Source organism: Bos indicus, chromosome 18, assembly GCF_029378745.1.
Source record: "Bos indicus isolate NIAB-ARS_2022 breed Sahiwal x Tharparkar chromosome 18, NIAB-ARS_B.indTharparkar_mat_pri_1.0, whole genome shotgun sequence".
Classification (NCBI taxonomy): Eukaryota; Metazoa; Chordata; class Mammalia; order Artiodactyla; family Bovidae; genus Bos; species Bos indicus.
Window position 1 is genome coordinate 2925492 of NC_091777.1, and position 15997 is coordinate 2941488.

Genomic DNA, 15997 nt, shown 5'->3' on the forward strand with positions numbered 1-15997 from the left:
TGATTGTTTCCTAGTCCAACCTTTGGAATAACGAACCTGGTGTCATGAAGGGGCTTCTCTGGCATTTAACTCTCAGTTCTTGTGGGGCCAATTTCTCATCTGCCTGAGTTACTGCAGAGACAGGCAAATTCCCAGGATAGCAGTAGCATCTGCTCATGAACTTTCTTGTTAGCTTAGCTAATAATTATTAAGTTTGCTAATTATATCATACACAATATAACCAGGTGTTTGTAGCAAGAGTGTTTCCAAATTGTTCTGGCCATCAGACTGCAGAATCAAAAGACTTAGGCATAATATTTAAGTTAAAAAACCACTAGTATGGGGGTGGTTGTAAATGCATGGGGTCAGGGGTATGTGTTCTCTACATTCAACTTTGCTATGAACCTAAAACTGCTCTAAAAGATAAAGTGTATTAATTAAGAAAAAAATTTACAATATGATACAGTCATTCAACTCTGAAGTATATATCTAAGAAAAATGAAAAAATACATATCCACACAAAAATCTCTACAGAATGTTCATAGTAGCATTATCTGTAATGGTCAAACAGTGGAAATAATGCCAATGTCTGCTGACTGGTCTGAGTGAATAAATAAAATATGGTATATACACATGTGATGGAATATTATTTGGCAATAAAAAGAAATAACTGATACAGGCTACAACATGTATGATCCTTAAAAATACACTAAGTGAAAAGAGTCAGTAACAAAGGAACACATATATAATGCCATATATATGAGCCGTCCAGAATTAGGCAAATTTATAGAGAGAAAAGGAGAAGGCAATGGCACCCCACTCCAGTACTCTTGCCTGGAAAATCCCATGGATGGTCACAACTGAGCAACTTCACTTTGACTTTTCACTTTCATGCATTGGAGAAGGAAATGGCAACCCACTCCAGTGTTCGTGCCTGGAGAATCCCAGGGACGGTGGGGCCTGGTGGGCTGCCGTCTATGAGGTCGCACAGAGTCGGACACGACTGACGCGAATTAGCAGCAGCATAGAGAGAAAGTAGATAAGTGTTTGCCCAGGGCTAGAGGAATGGGGGACTTGGGAACTAGGGTGACCCCCTAAGGAATTCAAAGTTTCTTTCTGGTATAATGACAAGGTTATAGACTGATTTTAGGGATGGCTGGCTGCACATCCACTACACATGTGTGGTAATGTTAGGAATAATCAATTAGTTTTGAAAGAAAAATGTGAAAGTGTTAGTTGCTCAGTCATGCACAATTCTTTGTGACCCAATGGACTATATCCACCAGGCTCCTCTGTCCACAGAATTCTCCAAGCAAGAATACTGGAGTGAGTAACCATTCATTCCCTTCTTCAGGAGATCTTCCCAACCCAGGGATTGACCCGGGTCTCCTGCATTGCAGGCAGATTCTTTACCATCTGAGCCACCAGACGGTACACTTTACCCTATTAGTGTTATGGGACTATAAATAATTTCTTTTGCTATTTTTGTAGTTTTATTTAACGTTCAGATAATACTTTATCTGATAATACGGGGACAGCACATTAAAACAACATTTGCCTTGTTTTGACAAACACACTTTTATCAGCTTTTATCAACCAATTCCTCCCAGTAGTAACTTAATAGTAGAAATCTCAGCTTAGGTGCATTTTAATGAACCTTAATCTTTTGGGAATAAATTTTATAATGAGCACTTGCTTATAACTAACACAAACTGTCCAAAAGCAAATTCCCACATGTCTGCTCACTTCTGGCCCATGAATGTAGCTTATGCCTGCATCTCCCACTCACCTCGGAGTAGGCTCGGTAGGAGAGACTGCTCGGTGCATCGTCATGGGCCTTGTGAAATACACCAGATACCCTGTCAAAGGAGACATCACAGACGGTCACTGAGCTGCTCATGGGAAATCCTAAGACAGTACTGGTTAATCTTTTTTCTACTTCAACATACTTGAAGGATACGACATAGTATTTTAAGTTGCACGGGCTCATGACTGCAGCCGTACTTAAGACAAAGATCAGGAACTCCAGGATCGGGACTTTCCTAGTGGTCCAGTGGTTAGAATCTGCCTTCCAATGCAGGGGATGTGGGTGGTTGGGGAACTAAGATCCCACATGCCTTGGGGCAACTAAGCCCAGGCACCACAACCAGCGCACCAGTGTGCTGAAATGAAAACCCAGTGCAGTGCCCCCCACCCCAAAAGAATCTCTAGGATCCAGGAGAGACAAGGATGTATGTGGTTTGGCAAAGTCTTCACAGGTGCTTTATATTTCCTACATACATTCTCAGTATTCTGAGACAAGACTCAAATTCACACTCATCAGAGTGAAAAAAGTTAAGAGCATAATTCTGCTAAACATTCTTAGAACATGTCTGCAAATGCCAATCCAGCTCAGATAACACTATGACGGAAATCTTTTGAGTTCTCAGGAAATTAAGAAAAATTTTCTGATGGAAATTCTTATATAGACATTCTTTCTCTCAAAATCTAGAATCAGAGAAACAAAACAGACCTACCTGCCCCACAGAACCTGGCCCCTGACGTCCTGGGAAAGGGAATATTGGCATCCTGGTAGGACCCATAGGCGGTGGTCACCCGGGCGAATGTTGGTAGGGGCGGCGTAACGGAGTTCGGGAGCGCGAAGGGGTTGCTGGAAGCACTGTCTTCTTGGTTCTGAAATTTTAAAGTCAAAGAGACTAAAACCCATAATCGGTCTTCAAGATGAATTACAAAATAGGATGCATTATTACAAGATCAGGGAGCCCAGGACTTTAGGAAGGAGAAAGGAAACAAAAGCCCCAGGCAGAGGTAGGTAACAAGGATCCCACCACAAAAGACTCCAGGCAGGAGACGAGCTGGCGCAGGCAGGGCTCCAAACAGCTCTGGTTGCGTTTCACTTTTTGCAGGGAAGTGTCTTTCAGGATCTAGAAAAGAAACAAAACACAGTCAAGAAGAGCAACATTCTTCCTCCTGATTTGCTTTTATTGTGAGAAGCACTGGAAGCAGCGACGATGCTCGGTGACCAGAGTGTGGCTGTGTCTGAGGCTGCCAACACAACACACTGCCTTCCACCTGTCCAAGAGGCTCAGAGAGAAGACTCCTTTGTGAGTGCTCTTCCAGAAGCCCTTTCCTTTGCCAGGGCACGCACACGTGCTGGCTTTGAGATGGCACATTTCTTGTATTAGAATGACCATTCTTCCTTAATAGTGAATTCTATTCCTTGGCTCTCCCCCAGTCCCACCCTCCTCCATGAGAAATCTCAGTACCACTTAGAAGTAACATCCTCCAGTCTGAACTGAAAATGGTTCAAAGTGATACATACATGACAGAGGGAATAGATTCCATCTTTTTTGTTTTATTTTGGCTGCGCTTACAGCTTGTGGGATTTAGTTCTCCAAGCAGGGACTGAACCCAAGCCCTTGGCAGTGATAGCATGGAGTCCTAACCATTCCATTGCCAGCGAATTCCCAGATGTCACTTCAGTGAAAATTAGAAAGTACCTTTTTTTTGATCCTTTAAAAATATAAAATCTGACATTTTAAAGTACGTGCTATAGGTATCGGAGAATACAATGGCAACCCACTCCAGTGTTCTTGCCTGGAGAATCCCAGGGATGGGGAAGCCTGGTGGGCTGCTGTCTATGGGGTTGCACAGAGTCGGACATGACTGAAGCGACTTAGCAGCAGCAGCAGCTATAGGTATAAATTGACACACACATACTGAAGATAGGCATGTAAATTTGGACCTGGGCTGTCTAACACGATGTCATTACCCACATGGGGCTACTAAGCACACGAAGTGTGCTTGGCCAGTCTGGATCAAGATGTGTCGTAAACACAAAACTTACACCAAAAGTTGCAGACTTAGTATAAGAAAGGAAGAAAAAAAAGAAAGCTATTTCAATAATTCTTATATTGCTTACATGTTGATATGATGACACTTTGGATATATTAAATAAAAATATTATTGAAATTAATTTACCTATTACTTTTTTTTAGGATGGCTACTAGAAAATTGAAAATTACATGCAGTCTACATTTCATTTCTATTGGATACCACTGGACTAGACCTTTAAAACACTTCCTTATCCTATCATTTTATACCAATAGAAAAATCTCTTTTTTATATGTTCAAATGAGTAACAAACTGTTCAGATTACAAGGACAAGATGTCAAATATCACAAAACCTGAGTAATTAGCATTTCAGAGACTCTTGCTGCTGCTGCTGCTGCTAAGTCACTTCAGTCATGTCCGACTCTGTGCGACCCCATAGACGGCAGCCCACCAGGCTCCCCCGTCCCTGGGAGTCTCCAGGCAAGAATACTAGAGTGGGTTGCCATTTCCTTCTCCAGTGCATGGAAGTGAAAAGTGAAAGTGAAGTCGCTCAGTCGTGTCTGACTCTCAGAGACCCCATGGACTGCAGCCTACCAGGTTCCTCCATCCATGGGATTTTCCAGGCAGAAGCACTGGAGTGGGGTGCCATTGCCTTCTCCGTTCAGAGACTCTTACGAAGCTTAAAAAGTTTTCTGGTTACCTATCATACCCCAAGAAGATGGAACAATCAAGTGAGTATAATACAAACCAGGCAAAAAAGGAACAGCAATCAGGTCAAGCTGGTGTCATTAGGACATTTTCACTGATTTCACATATGATGCTGCTCAGATCGAAGAAGGTATATCATCCTAGCTTGAGGGGCATTTTTATGAGGATTCCACCTGATCAGCTCTGTGTTAACTGACACAGAAGTAATCAAGTTTCCGAATCTATCCGGGTCAAGATGAAACGCCAGGCTGTTAGTGGAATCACATGGACTGAAACTGTCCACCCTGGCCAGGCACCATAGTAACCATTTGCATGAGCTGTTTTATGACAGGAGGTCCTGGTAAGGAACACAGAACTAATAAGCCACCGGCAACCAGAAGAGTGCAGGAAAGGTCAAAAGGAGACACCACGTGTCCGACCACCTCCCAGAATCTTTTTTCGCTGCATCCATCTTGGCTAAACAAGGCGTGCACCACCAGGAAGGACTCTGAGTCAGAACGATTGGCTAAAGACAACCCAGAAACGAATCCCATCACCATAAAACCAAGACTACAAGTCATGTGGCAGAGGAGTTCTCCTGGGTTCCCTTACCCTTCTGCTCTCTGCCCGGGCGCGCCTTCCCAATAAAATCTTTTGCTTTGTCAGCACGTGTCTCCTCGGACAATTCATTTCCAAGTGTTAGACAAGAGACCAGTTTCGGGCCCTGGAAGGGGTCCCCCTACTGCAACAAGGCTATTCCCCTTCATTCAGGCACCACAGTCATATCATACACCCCACTTAACTTGTCCCAACTTGTCCAGCAAGCCAGCCTCACTCTAAATGACATCTCCTCTTATGGAACAGATTTTTTTAATGACCTGAAATACTTTTTTTCTGATTAGAAATTATCTTGTAGCTTCAGAATATATTTTGCCTATAGTTTCCAAATAAACAAAGTCGTATTGTATTAAGCTGGGATCTCATAGCTTTAATGAGATCTGTGAGCAGATTATATGCAATTACAAAACTGCCTATTATTTACATGCACTATTTCTAAAGTTACATGCAACATCTGTGCTAGTTTTTCTGCAAAAGGGTCTATGATTTTCATTAGACTTTCAAAGGGGAGGTAGGTCCATGACCCAAAGAGATTAAGAAACAACACTGGGGATTTTCTACACAAAAAGAATACAACTGTTAACACTGACATGAGGAAAGACAGATGACGTCCAAATCTTAACAAAGGTGTTTTCATTCAACTTTACTACTCGACTCAGACCCAGGGGGCATCAAGGAGAACTCGCACACACAGAGGCCCACCTTGAGCAGCTTCGCTTTCATGGTGGACGTGATGGTGGTGGGGTTGATGAACTGGAAGGAGGGGGCCGCGTGGTTTGGGTACTGCGCGGGGAACTTCACCAGCATCTTGACGCGGTGACTGCTGCAGTGCACGGACACTGTGCAGCTCCTGTCTGCTGCGTCCATCTGCGGGCGACAAATCAAGAGCTGCTTTAGAAGGGAACTGCAAAGGGTCTTCAGAGGCAAACGGGTTTAAGTAAAGTAACGGAATGCTCTAGGTTGCTGGTAACAGAGTCAAGGGTGAGAGTCTCCCAAGACAAATAATAGCGAAGATGTGGACAACTCATTTTCAAAATGGATTTTTAATTTTAGCACTGATTTAATAAGCTCAAAGTGTTTTGACTTAGAAAAGCTTTATCTCGAAGCTGTGAGATAGGCTGAAACTTGTTATATTTATTTTGAGATGGGAAAACAAAGCATGTTAAAAACCTGACTCAAGTTAAAAGCACTCCTGGGAAAATCCATAGAGACTGAAAAAAGATGAGTGTCTATCAGGCAGGTGCTGGGGAGAACGGAAACAGGAAGATGCTGCTAAGGGATGTAGGATTTCTTTGACGATGATGAAAGACGCTCTGAAAGCAGTGGTGATGATTTGTAAATCATGGGTTTGTAAATGTACTAAGAACCACTAAATTACACACTTTAAAAGGGGGGATTGTGTGGTATGTGATTTTATTCTGTTTTATTTTATATTCTTTTATGGCTGTGCGTCGAAGCATGTGGGATCTTCGTTCCCCAACCGGGGATCGAACCTGTGCCCATCACGGCAGAAGCACGGAGTCTTAACCACTGGACCACCAGGGAAGTACCTTCCAGTGATTTTAAAAAAGCAGTCGTGGGAAAGTGATCTTGGACTAGATCACTGGGCAGTCCAACTGTTCTCAGCTGGGACAGAGGGAACAGAAACTGAGCTGACAGAGATAACCAATCCAGCAGAGAGGCCATTATCTCTTTCAATTTCTTGTAGCGCCAACTAGAGACGGCAGCTGGGGGACAGTGAAAAGAGCCACACGTGCGGGGAACCTGGAGACTGGGATTCAAACACCTGCTCACCTCGCACAGGTTACTTCATTTCTTAGTGTCCCTGTTTCCTCGTTCGTAAAGCGGGGATAAGACCACTTACTTCAGAGCTGTTTTAAAGGCCAAAGGAGACAACTAAGCGCGCAGACCCAGGCCTACTATTAATGGAGTCTGGGCAAAAGCAAAGCCAATCAAGTTTAAACCTCCTTCACAGAGACTCAGTTCTCTGAAGCCAAGTGTTTCAATACCTGCCCTAAAGGAAAAATGTAAATAAACCTCTCCAAGTTAAATGAACAAAGAGGCTGGGGCACCTCCTTACTATGAATCTAAACCACCAAGGAAATAACCACCTGATAAGGCAAGCACAAAGAACCTGGGAGAATAAGGTTGGCTTCCAAACTCAGCCCTGCCATTAACTTCACCAGCAGCCTCCGCCAAAACACCAAACCTTCCCAGATCTGAGCACCTTCACATAGGGTCAGATGAAGTGTCGGAGCATCTAAGGAGATTTTAAGACATACGAGCATCCGTTTATCCCTTAGTTCATCTTATGATAGCGCAATAGCGTGAAGGGGAAAAAAACTTGTAAACATTTCTTTCTTTAGAATAGATGGGAATGGCTTCCCTGGTGGAGCAAGCGGTAAAGAATCCACCTGCCAATGCAGCAAACGCAAGAGACAGGGGTTCGATCCCTGGGTTGGGAAGATCCCCTGGACTAGGAAATGGCAACCCACTCCAGTATTCTTGCCTGGAAAATTCCATGGACAGAGAAGTCTGGTGAGCTACAGTCTATGGGGTTGCTAAGAGTCGGACACAACTGAACAACTAACAGTCGTTAGTTAACAGTTAATTATTTCTTTACAAAACCGAAACAAGAAAGCAAGGACAGAGACTGCCCTGTTAAAGCAGAAAAGCAATTTGCTAGCCCAAATCATGGCTGAAATAGTCCCCTCGGCCACCAACCACAAGCGAGAGACAGAAAACCTGAGCACCTCCACATTCACATTGCGGATCTGCACGTTGATCAGAGAGAACTCCTGCTGCAGAGTCTGAGGCAGGCCCAGCTGCTCTGATTTCTTCTCCTCCAGGAGACTGCTTGGGGGGTCTTCCTTTAAGACTAGCAGGAGAGACAGGGTCACTTGTTGGAAAACATTTCCGAAATGGATTCAGAGAGCAGTTCTGGGGTATCTACCACAACTCAGAGATGCAGAGAGGGGCACCATACCTAGAACATCAGTGTGACCAATTACCTTCTTCCTCCCCATGGCTGGAGTTGTGCTGGTGATCTGTGTCCTGGGTGTGAAGGATCTTCTCTGGTTCCGGGAGAAGGGCAATGCTTTCAATGAACTCATCAACACTATCTAAGATGTCATTTGCACAAAGCTGCAACAGAGGGGAGAGGATCTGGGTCTAGAGAAGTCAGTGGAAAGGATCGTCATGTTTGGCTAAGTTCTGACTCCAAAAATGGAAATCACAAAGGAGAGAAATGTCAGCCCCAAACCAATACAATCAAAATGGGTTTTGCCCATACCCTACTCTCCCTGCTTAAACACACAGGAAAATAGACTATTATTCTACCCCAGAAAATGTTTTATCAGGTTCATAGTTTTTGAAAATCTCAGAAAACCTTTTAAACTTCAAGCCTTGATGGAATTATCGAGCCAGCCAAGAGCAAAAATATAACCTAAAAGCATTTGGAGCATATGGTACTTTCTGGAGGAAAAAAATTTAAACAGCAGTAAGATGATGATGTTTGACCAAAATGCTTAAGAGTGACTTGGTACTAAGCAGTTTAGCAAATCTGTCTCGGCAAGAGCACTGTGTAGGATGCAATATAAGTGAGACATCATTCCCACCTTCAAGGAACTTTGCCACTGGAAGAGAAGACAGAACCCCATAACGGGGCAGAGCAAAGTGAGGGCCACGAAAGCAGTTTACACCTGGGACCATGGTGTTTCATGTAAGCACAGATACAATTTATGGGGCACAAACTGGAAAGGGCTTCACATAACAGGTGTTGCTGATGAATGTGGAGGACTCTGCCCTGTGCCAGGGTAGATTTCCTAGCCCATTTGTGAGAGAAAGAAACAATGCCCCCAAGCCACCTTCTCAGTACTCCAACCCACACTATCTTAGACCAGGCCAAGAGGAAAAAAAGACATTCAGAGGCTTTGCATCCTTGAAGTTCTGATACTGAAGCTGGCTCCTGAAGACCTCAAAGCCTCAGTGTAGCAAACCCAAGCCACTTGGCCAACCAACCAGTACATATTAAACATCTATCCGGTATCCTCTAACTTCTGCAACTACCAAATCTTTTAAGTTTCTGGCATATCCTGTTAACGTTCTTCCACAACAACACTGAATACATACCCTTTGCATCTGGGAATCCACTCGCCACATTCTCAAGGTCTGATCCCGTGACCACGTAACCAGTTGGTAGTCCTTGGACCCTGGAAATCACCAGATAAGAATCCTGATGTTTTCCTGGATTCAACATCAAATTTGTTACAGGTTGAAATGGAGGGAGATTCACTCATTCATTCATTTGTCCATTTAACAAATATTTATGGAACACCTCCTATACGCCAGGCACTGTTCTAAGTACTAGGACTACAATATGAATCAAGAATCTCTGTCTTTACAGATCTCACATTCAGATGGTGGAAACAGACCAATACCGGCCAATAGCATGGCCGGTAGTGATAGAGTTGTTAAAAAAACACTGTGGGGTAACTGGATAGAGACTGACAGGGGAGCTATTTTTAGACAGGACTTCTCATAGGAAGTCACATTTGAGCAGAACCTTAAATGAAGTGAAATAAAAGCTGACAAATTAGCAGGTGAAGAGTGATGCTGGAATTTAAGGTCTCACTGAACTTTCACCTCCACAAATGTTCTTCCTTTTCTGTTCCAGAGGAGCTGGGAATGAACAGGCTGTCTGTAAAATGCACTGCTTTAAATGCATCATGACATCTTACTGTTTAAAAGAATTTTTTGATAAAGAGACACATCTCGTTATAAAAGGAAAAATCAATCTTTAGTAGTCTTAACTGAATTGTATTTCCACACAACAGGGCTAGTCAAAGGGAAACTACTCTAACAAGGTTCAAGGTGGTTTCTGAAAGAGCTTTATGAAAGATCAGGACATTTCAGGGTAATTCTGTAGTATCCAGAATCTTCTTTATGGGTATCTTCAAAGAGTAAACAACCTAGAAATAATTCCATCCGACTCCCTCATTTTATGCGGGAAACAGAGGCAACAGAGAACAGTGAGGGGCAAAAGTTCCTTCTCTGAGATCGGGGGAAGGGGTGGACATGTACACACTGCTGTATTTAAGATGAATGACCAACAAGGGCCTGCTGTATAGCACAGGGAACTCTGCTCAGATCCAGCCTGGATGGGAGCGGAGTCTAATGGAGAATAGATACTTGTATATGTGTGGGTGAGTCCCTTTGCTGTCCGCCTGAAACTGTCACAACATTGTCATTCAGGTATACTTCAATACAAAAATAAAAGTTTACCAAAAAAAGTTCCTTCTCTTGGTCACTGCCTTCAGCCAAGCCTTCACTCAATTTTTTAATACATTCCTGTGCACAACGAGCAAGACAGCAAGCATTCTGAGCTACTGCCTGTCGTGAGTCCCACCATCCAGCCCATGTTCATAGCAACAATTTTCTGACCCTACATCCAGCCTCTTTTCTTTTTTGGGGGGCAAGCCACGAGGCATGTGGGGTCTTAGTTCCCTGACCAGGGATTGAATTTGCGCCCCTGCTTTGGAAGCACAGTCTTAACTACTGGAGCACCAGGGAAGTCCCCTCCAGCCTCTTTTCATGTCTCTGATGCTGAAGAAAAGTTGTACCTAATTCCTTTCTAAACCCAATTCCTCTACTTGGGCCTTTGGCCCTATTCCCTCCCATTTTCAAAAGACCTTTGCTTTCCTATATATTCCCTTTTTTCATCTTCTCCTTGCCTTCAAATCGAGAGGGAAGCAGCCTCTGCCAGTGAACTCAATCTACTCCTTGCCTCTGAAGGCAACCTCATTCACAAACCCAGTTCCTGCTGCCTCTGTTTCTGCTGTCTTATAATCAGGCTTCCCTCCTCAATGTGCCTTTGGAACTGTTCTCTTAATGATCATATGGCTTCCTGTTTATACCTACTTACACAGTTAAGTGCTTCTCTTATTCTGCATGGAGATCCTTCAGCAAAACCTGAAACCAATGACCTCCGCTTCCTTCATGAAGCATCCTTTTCCGTGGACCACAACATCCTGATTCTCTGCCTACCTCTGAGAGGTCCTTCACCGCAGTGAAAACCAACATCAAAGTCTGAGGTGGGCCAATAAAACATGACTAAGAGGACACGGCAGCAAAAACGAAAGGGAACATCATTAGGTTGAGAAAGAAAGAAAATACAGGAATGTGTGAAGGATGATTATATTTATAAAAGGTTCAAAAACAGATAAACCTAAACTATTTTTAGGGATGCAGAAATGGGTAGTAAAACTATAAACAAGATAACAGAAGTCATACTGTAAATGTTAGGACAGTGTTTACCTCTAGGGAAGGGAAAGAATTGTGATCAGGAAGTTTCTGAGTTCTAGCAATGTTCTCTTTCTTGACCATGGTGGTAGTTACTCAGATTTTCACTTTATAAACTGTACATATTTTATGTAATTTTGTACATGATGTATCTCACAATAAAAGGAGTTTAAAAAAAAAAAAAAAAACACCTATAACTTGTACTCAAAATTTCACTACTGGCTAGAATAGCCCTAATTTATATAATTCACCCTGCCAGCTCACAGATGACACAGACAACTGAAAATGGGCTGTTAAAATACTTCTGATTGTAATCCAAAACTATAGTAGGCCAACCTCTCACTGTCAGATCATGAAGAAACCCTGTCATCTCTTTTCTATGGCAAAGTGCAAGAGAATGTGTTGAAAGCTGAAGTCAAGCATGGAAATTGATGGGTTAGAGACCAAGCAGCCTCACATTTCTAGAAGCAGGTGAGATTATAGAAATGAAGATGGGAAAATCAAGAGGATCATCAAAAGGGTCCTTTCAAAAACAATCCTGGAAGAGGCTCGTGAGGGTCACAAACAAGTTGGGATAAGATGTCTGGTCTAATCCCAGGTCCATTAAAGACCTCTCCTGGACTCTGGACAAGTCACACCACTCCACTGCCTGGAGCTTTCCTTCTGTGACACAGAAAGGCCACGAAATTTACTTGTGGTCTTGAGAACATTTAGAGAGCGTGGCAGTAAGATCTCAGGACAAGGGAGGCTGCAGCTAAAGTCACCAAGTGCCTCAGCAGAGGCAGAAGAGAGTAACTGCTCACTGGCCGCTACCGCTTCTACCCAGAAGAGATTGCATCACTTCTGTCCATGTTTCAGGAGCCAAGCGGGTTACGTGGCCAAACCTGTCTTCAAGGGGATGGGAGGTGAAACAGCCCTCTGCGTTTGTGAAGAGAACTGGGAATATGTGGTGGGTGGTACTGATGATGACTTTGCATCTCCCTCATCAACTCAGGAGGAAGGTGCAAGAGCCAGGGTTTTCAGAGTGTGGTGACCCCGGAGTTTTTCAGCTCTGGAAATGACCCAACAGCAAAGCTACCAACCTCTTAGAAGCCCCTTCCAGTAGGAGAGAGACTGCACAGAACACAAGAGAAGAAGATGGGCCTGGAGTAGAACCACAGCCACACACGCTATCACCCATCTACGATTAGAGGCAGGGGAACCCTGACTCCCACTCCGAAGCTGGCCCTGTTTCTACATCCTCCCCTTTGATCATGCAGCCCACCCTTACAGAGCTGGAGGAAACTGGCCAGCGGTCTCCCACCCACCTTCCTTCTGTTTCCTCCACTGGAACTCCAGCACCACGTCATCGTGGCCCACGAAGGTATGGACTGGGGTGTTCAAGTCAAAGACATTCCACAAGAGCAGGCTGTTCTCCCTGCGCAGCTGGGGAACCATCACCGTCACCAACCCGTTGCTGAAAGGCTGCGGCGAGAAAGGGAAGAGCAGGCATCATTCCAGGGGGGATCCGCTGAGTCTTGAGTTACCCAGCTTGGAGTTCTTGCCTAACTTAAACAAATTAGATGATGGCAGGCCCCAACCCACCTGGGGAACATTTTTCCAAGTACCCTTAAGTTAATGTCTACTTTTCGTTTGCTTTTCTTCTCTTTTCTTTCTTTACTGAAGGAAAGGACCACAGCAAGTAAAAGATAAAGTTAAGCCAAATAATTGGAGAAGAATGTTTTTTAATGTAAAATAAGCAAATGGCTCTGGAGGTTGCACCCTGGAACACAGTTTCATACCCTAGCTCCTCTCACAAGACCCCTGAGAGTTACTGAGTGCTTTCCTGGAATGAGGGTACAAGGCACACTGCAGGTGACTCAGGACAGCAAACAGCCCTGCCTTGCGGAAATGTACCAGAAGCACTCCGTCCATGTGAAGCAGCACCTTCCCACGGCCTCCGAGACCACAGCTTTTCAAAAGAATTGAGTGTCTATGGCTCGGTTGTGTCCAGCTCTTTGCAACCCCATGGACTGTAGCCCACCAGGCTCCTCTGTCCATGGGATTCTCCAGGCAAGAATACTGGAGTGGGTTGCCATTCCCTTCTCCAGGGGATCTTCCCAACCCAGGAATCGAACCCTGGTCTCCTGCATTGCAGATGGATTCTTTGCCGTCAGAGCCACCCGGGAAACCCATTTCAAAGGAAAACCTTTCAATTTCAGGACTAACACATCCCACTTATCAACACCCAATCTGTGCAGTAGCTAAGAGGCCCATTTAGTTGATATGCAGACTCTGTTCTTTAAGGAATAAACCACAGCCACCTAAGAGCATATTTATCTTCGCCTGCTCTCCTGGCAGCACTCTGAACTTTTCTGTTTATTTTTTAAAGCAAACATATTAATCCAGAGGAGTATTTCAATTCACAAGAACAATGTCTGACTTCTTTCCAAGTGCTCCCAGATGTGAAGGCCAGTTAATATCCCAATTACCTTCTGCACTCCACAACGCCCCAGGGAACAGCCTGATGTATAAAGGAACCTTTACTCACCCCTGGGCTCCCTTTCAAGTTGACACTGAAGGAAATATATCATCTCTGATCAGCAGCAATCAATGTGGCAAAAAAGATGGAAGTTTGATAAGAGTCTACCCTCTATATTTGCACCATTTTATGGTTTATAGTTTTTCATACTTGGATTTTTTTCAAAGAGAGAGCATACTGTACTGGTAGTAAATGCCACTGAACTGGACACTAAAGAATAGAGAAATTTATCACAATTTAAAAAAAAAGGGCAAGGAATATTAAAAACTATTCATATTTGACACAGGAGGAAGTTATTACTCAAAAAACATCAAGTGACTTGTCCAAGGCCACACAAATATTAAACGGCTCATTGCAGCATTATTCACAAAAGCCAAGATATAGAAACAACCTATTGTCCGTCAACGGGTGCAAACACAGAACGTACACAATGGAATATTATTCAGCTGTGAGAAAGAAGGAAATCCTGCCATTTGTCACAGCAGGCGTAGACCTGGAGGGCATTATGCTAAGTTAAATGAGCCAGAAGAAGAAGGACAGATACCACATGGTATTACTTATGTGCAGAATCTAAAAAGCAGAACTCAGAGAGACGGAGAGTAGAATGGTGGTTACCAGGGGCTGGGAAGCGGAAGAAATGGGGAGATGCTGGTCAAAGGGTACAAATTTCTGGCTGTAAGATGAATGAGCTCTGGGGATCTAATGTACAGCATGATGATTATGGTCAGTAATACCACATGATATACTTGAGAGGTGCAAGAGAATATAACCTTAAATGTTCTTATCACAGAAAAGAAGGGGTAATTATGTTAAGTGACGGAAGTGTTAATAAATGTTATAATGGCACAGCATTTATAGGAGTATAAATGCTAAATTGCAGTATATTATATATAGTGGTATTATAGTGATAACTGTTTGGCAATACACAAATGTAAATGTAAATGCAACATGTTGCCTAACTTGAACTTACATCATGTGATATGTCAATTATATCTCAACAAAGCTGGAAAAAAATGAAATGGGATTGCTGGGCCCTAAACCCATATCTTCTGTATCCAAAGCCAGAGTTCCTTCCAGCACAATTCACTGACCTCCAGCCTCTCAGCCCTCCAGCTCACCCTCCTCTTCGTCCTTACTGACCACCTGTACTCTGCCCAGCACCCAGCCCAGCTAGTCCATTGCCGCTAGTACAGAGTCTCACCCAACGTTCCAAGGCAAAGTTTTAAACAGATAACAGCTTTTATGCCGTCATTACCACCTTTGTCCCACCCCTAAACCAAGACAGAAGGAGAAAACCACCTCATAAAGAAAATAAGAGAAAATGTGGTTGGCCCCCCGCATGCAGAACACCGAGATAATATTTCCAAGCGAGAGGAAGGGCAGCTCACTCACAGTGTATCTGGCCTTCCAGACAGGCACCTGGCAAGGAAGAATGTTGAGGTATTTCCGAGGCTGGCGGTAATCCCAGAACTGGAAAAAAGAAGCAGGATAATTTGTGAAATAAATGCCATTAAAAAAACAAAAACAAACCTCAACTATTGAAGAAGCATAGCCTTTGAACTCCTTGCTTTCTGTCCTCTTAGACAGATTCAGCAGGGCATCTGAGTCAGCCCCCAGGGCCATGCTCCTGTGACAGAGATGCAAAGAAAATGCCCCTTTCACACTTAGAAACATTACAGGTGAAACACAGACTTCATGAGGATCAGTCCTCGAGGCAGATCACTGCCAGTCTGCCTATTAAACCCCCTTCCCAGTCGGAAGGTAAAAGCGACCACTTTTTCATCCTGCATCACTGTATACCACTTACAGGAATTTAACTACTGAGTTGGCAAAAAAAAGTTCATTCAAGTTTTTCTATGACATCTTATGGAAAAACCTGAACAAACTTTTAGGCCAACCCAATACTAATGGGCTTCCCTGGTGGTTCAGACGGTAAAGATTCTGCCTGCAATGCAGGAGACCCAGATTCAATCCCTGGGTTGGGAAGATCCCCTGGAGAAGGGAATGGCAACCCACTCCAGTCTCCTGCCTGGAGAATCCCATGGACAGAGGAGCCTG

The 15997-nt window shown here is 43.8% G+C and overlaps 1 protein-coding gene across 10 annotated transcripts in view; it reads right to left on the minus strand.

The window, feature by feature from the left end:
• Positions 1-15997, minus strand: part of WDR59 (WD repeat domain 59) — an 81591-nt gene that overhangs the window by 29914 nt on the left and 35680 nt on the right. For all 10 annotated transcript variants that reach the window (XR_011561398.1, XM_019979852.2, XM_019979853.2 and 7 more), the window contains 9 exons: positions 15332-15409; positions 12726-12882; positions 9250-9329; positions 8130-8262; positions 7872-7996; positions 5821-5985; positions 2808-2903; positions 2496-2652; positions 1769-1838 (listed from right to left, as the gene is read on the minus strand). Coding sequence is in view for 9 of the 10 variants with exons in the window: in XM_019979852.2 (XP_019835411.2) it covers positions 1769-1838; positions 2496-2652; positions 2808-2903; positions 5821-5985; positions 7872-7996; positions 8130-8262; positions 9250-9329; positions 12726-12882; positions 15332-15409 (1061 nt within the window). In the remaining variant the exon portion in view is untranslated. The remainder of the gene's footprint in view (positions 1-1768; positions 1839-2495; positions 2653-2807; positions 2904-5820; positions 5986-7871; positions 7997-8129; positions 8263-9249; positions 9330-12725; positions 12883-15331; positions 15410-15997) is intronic.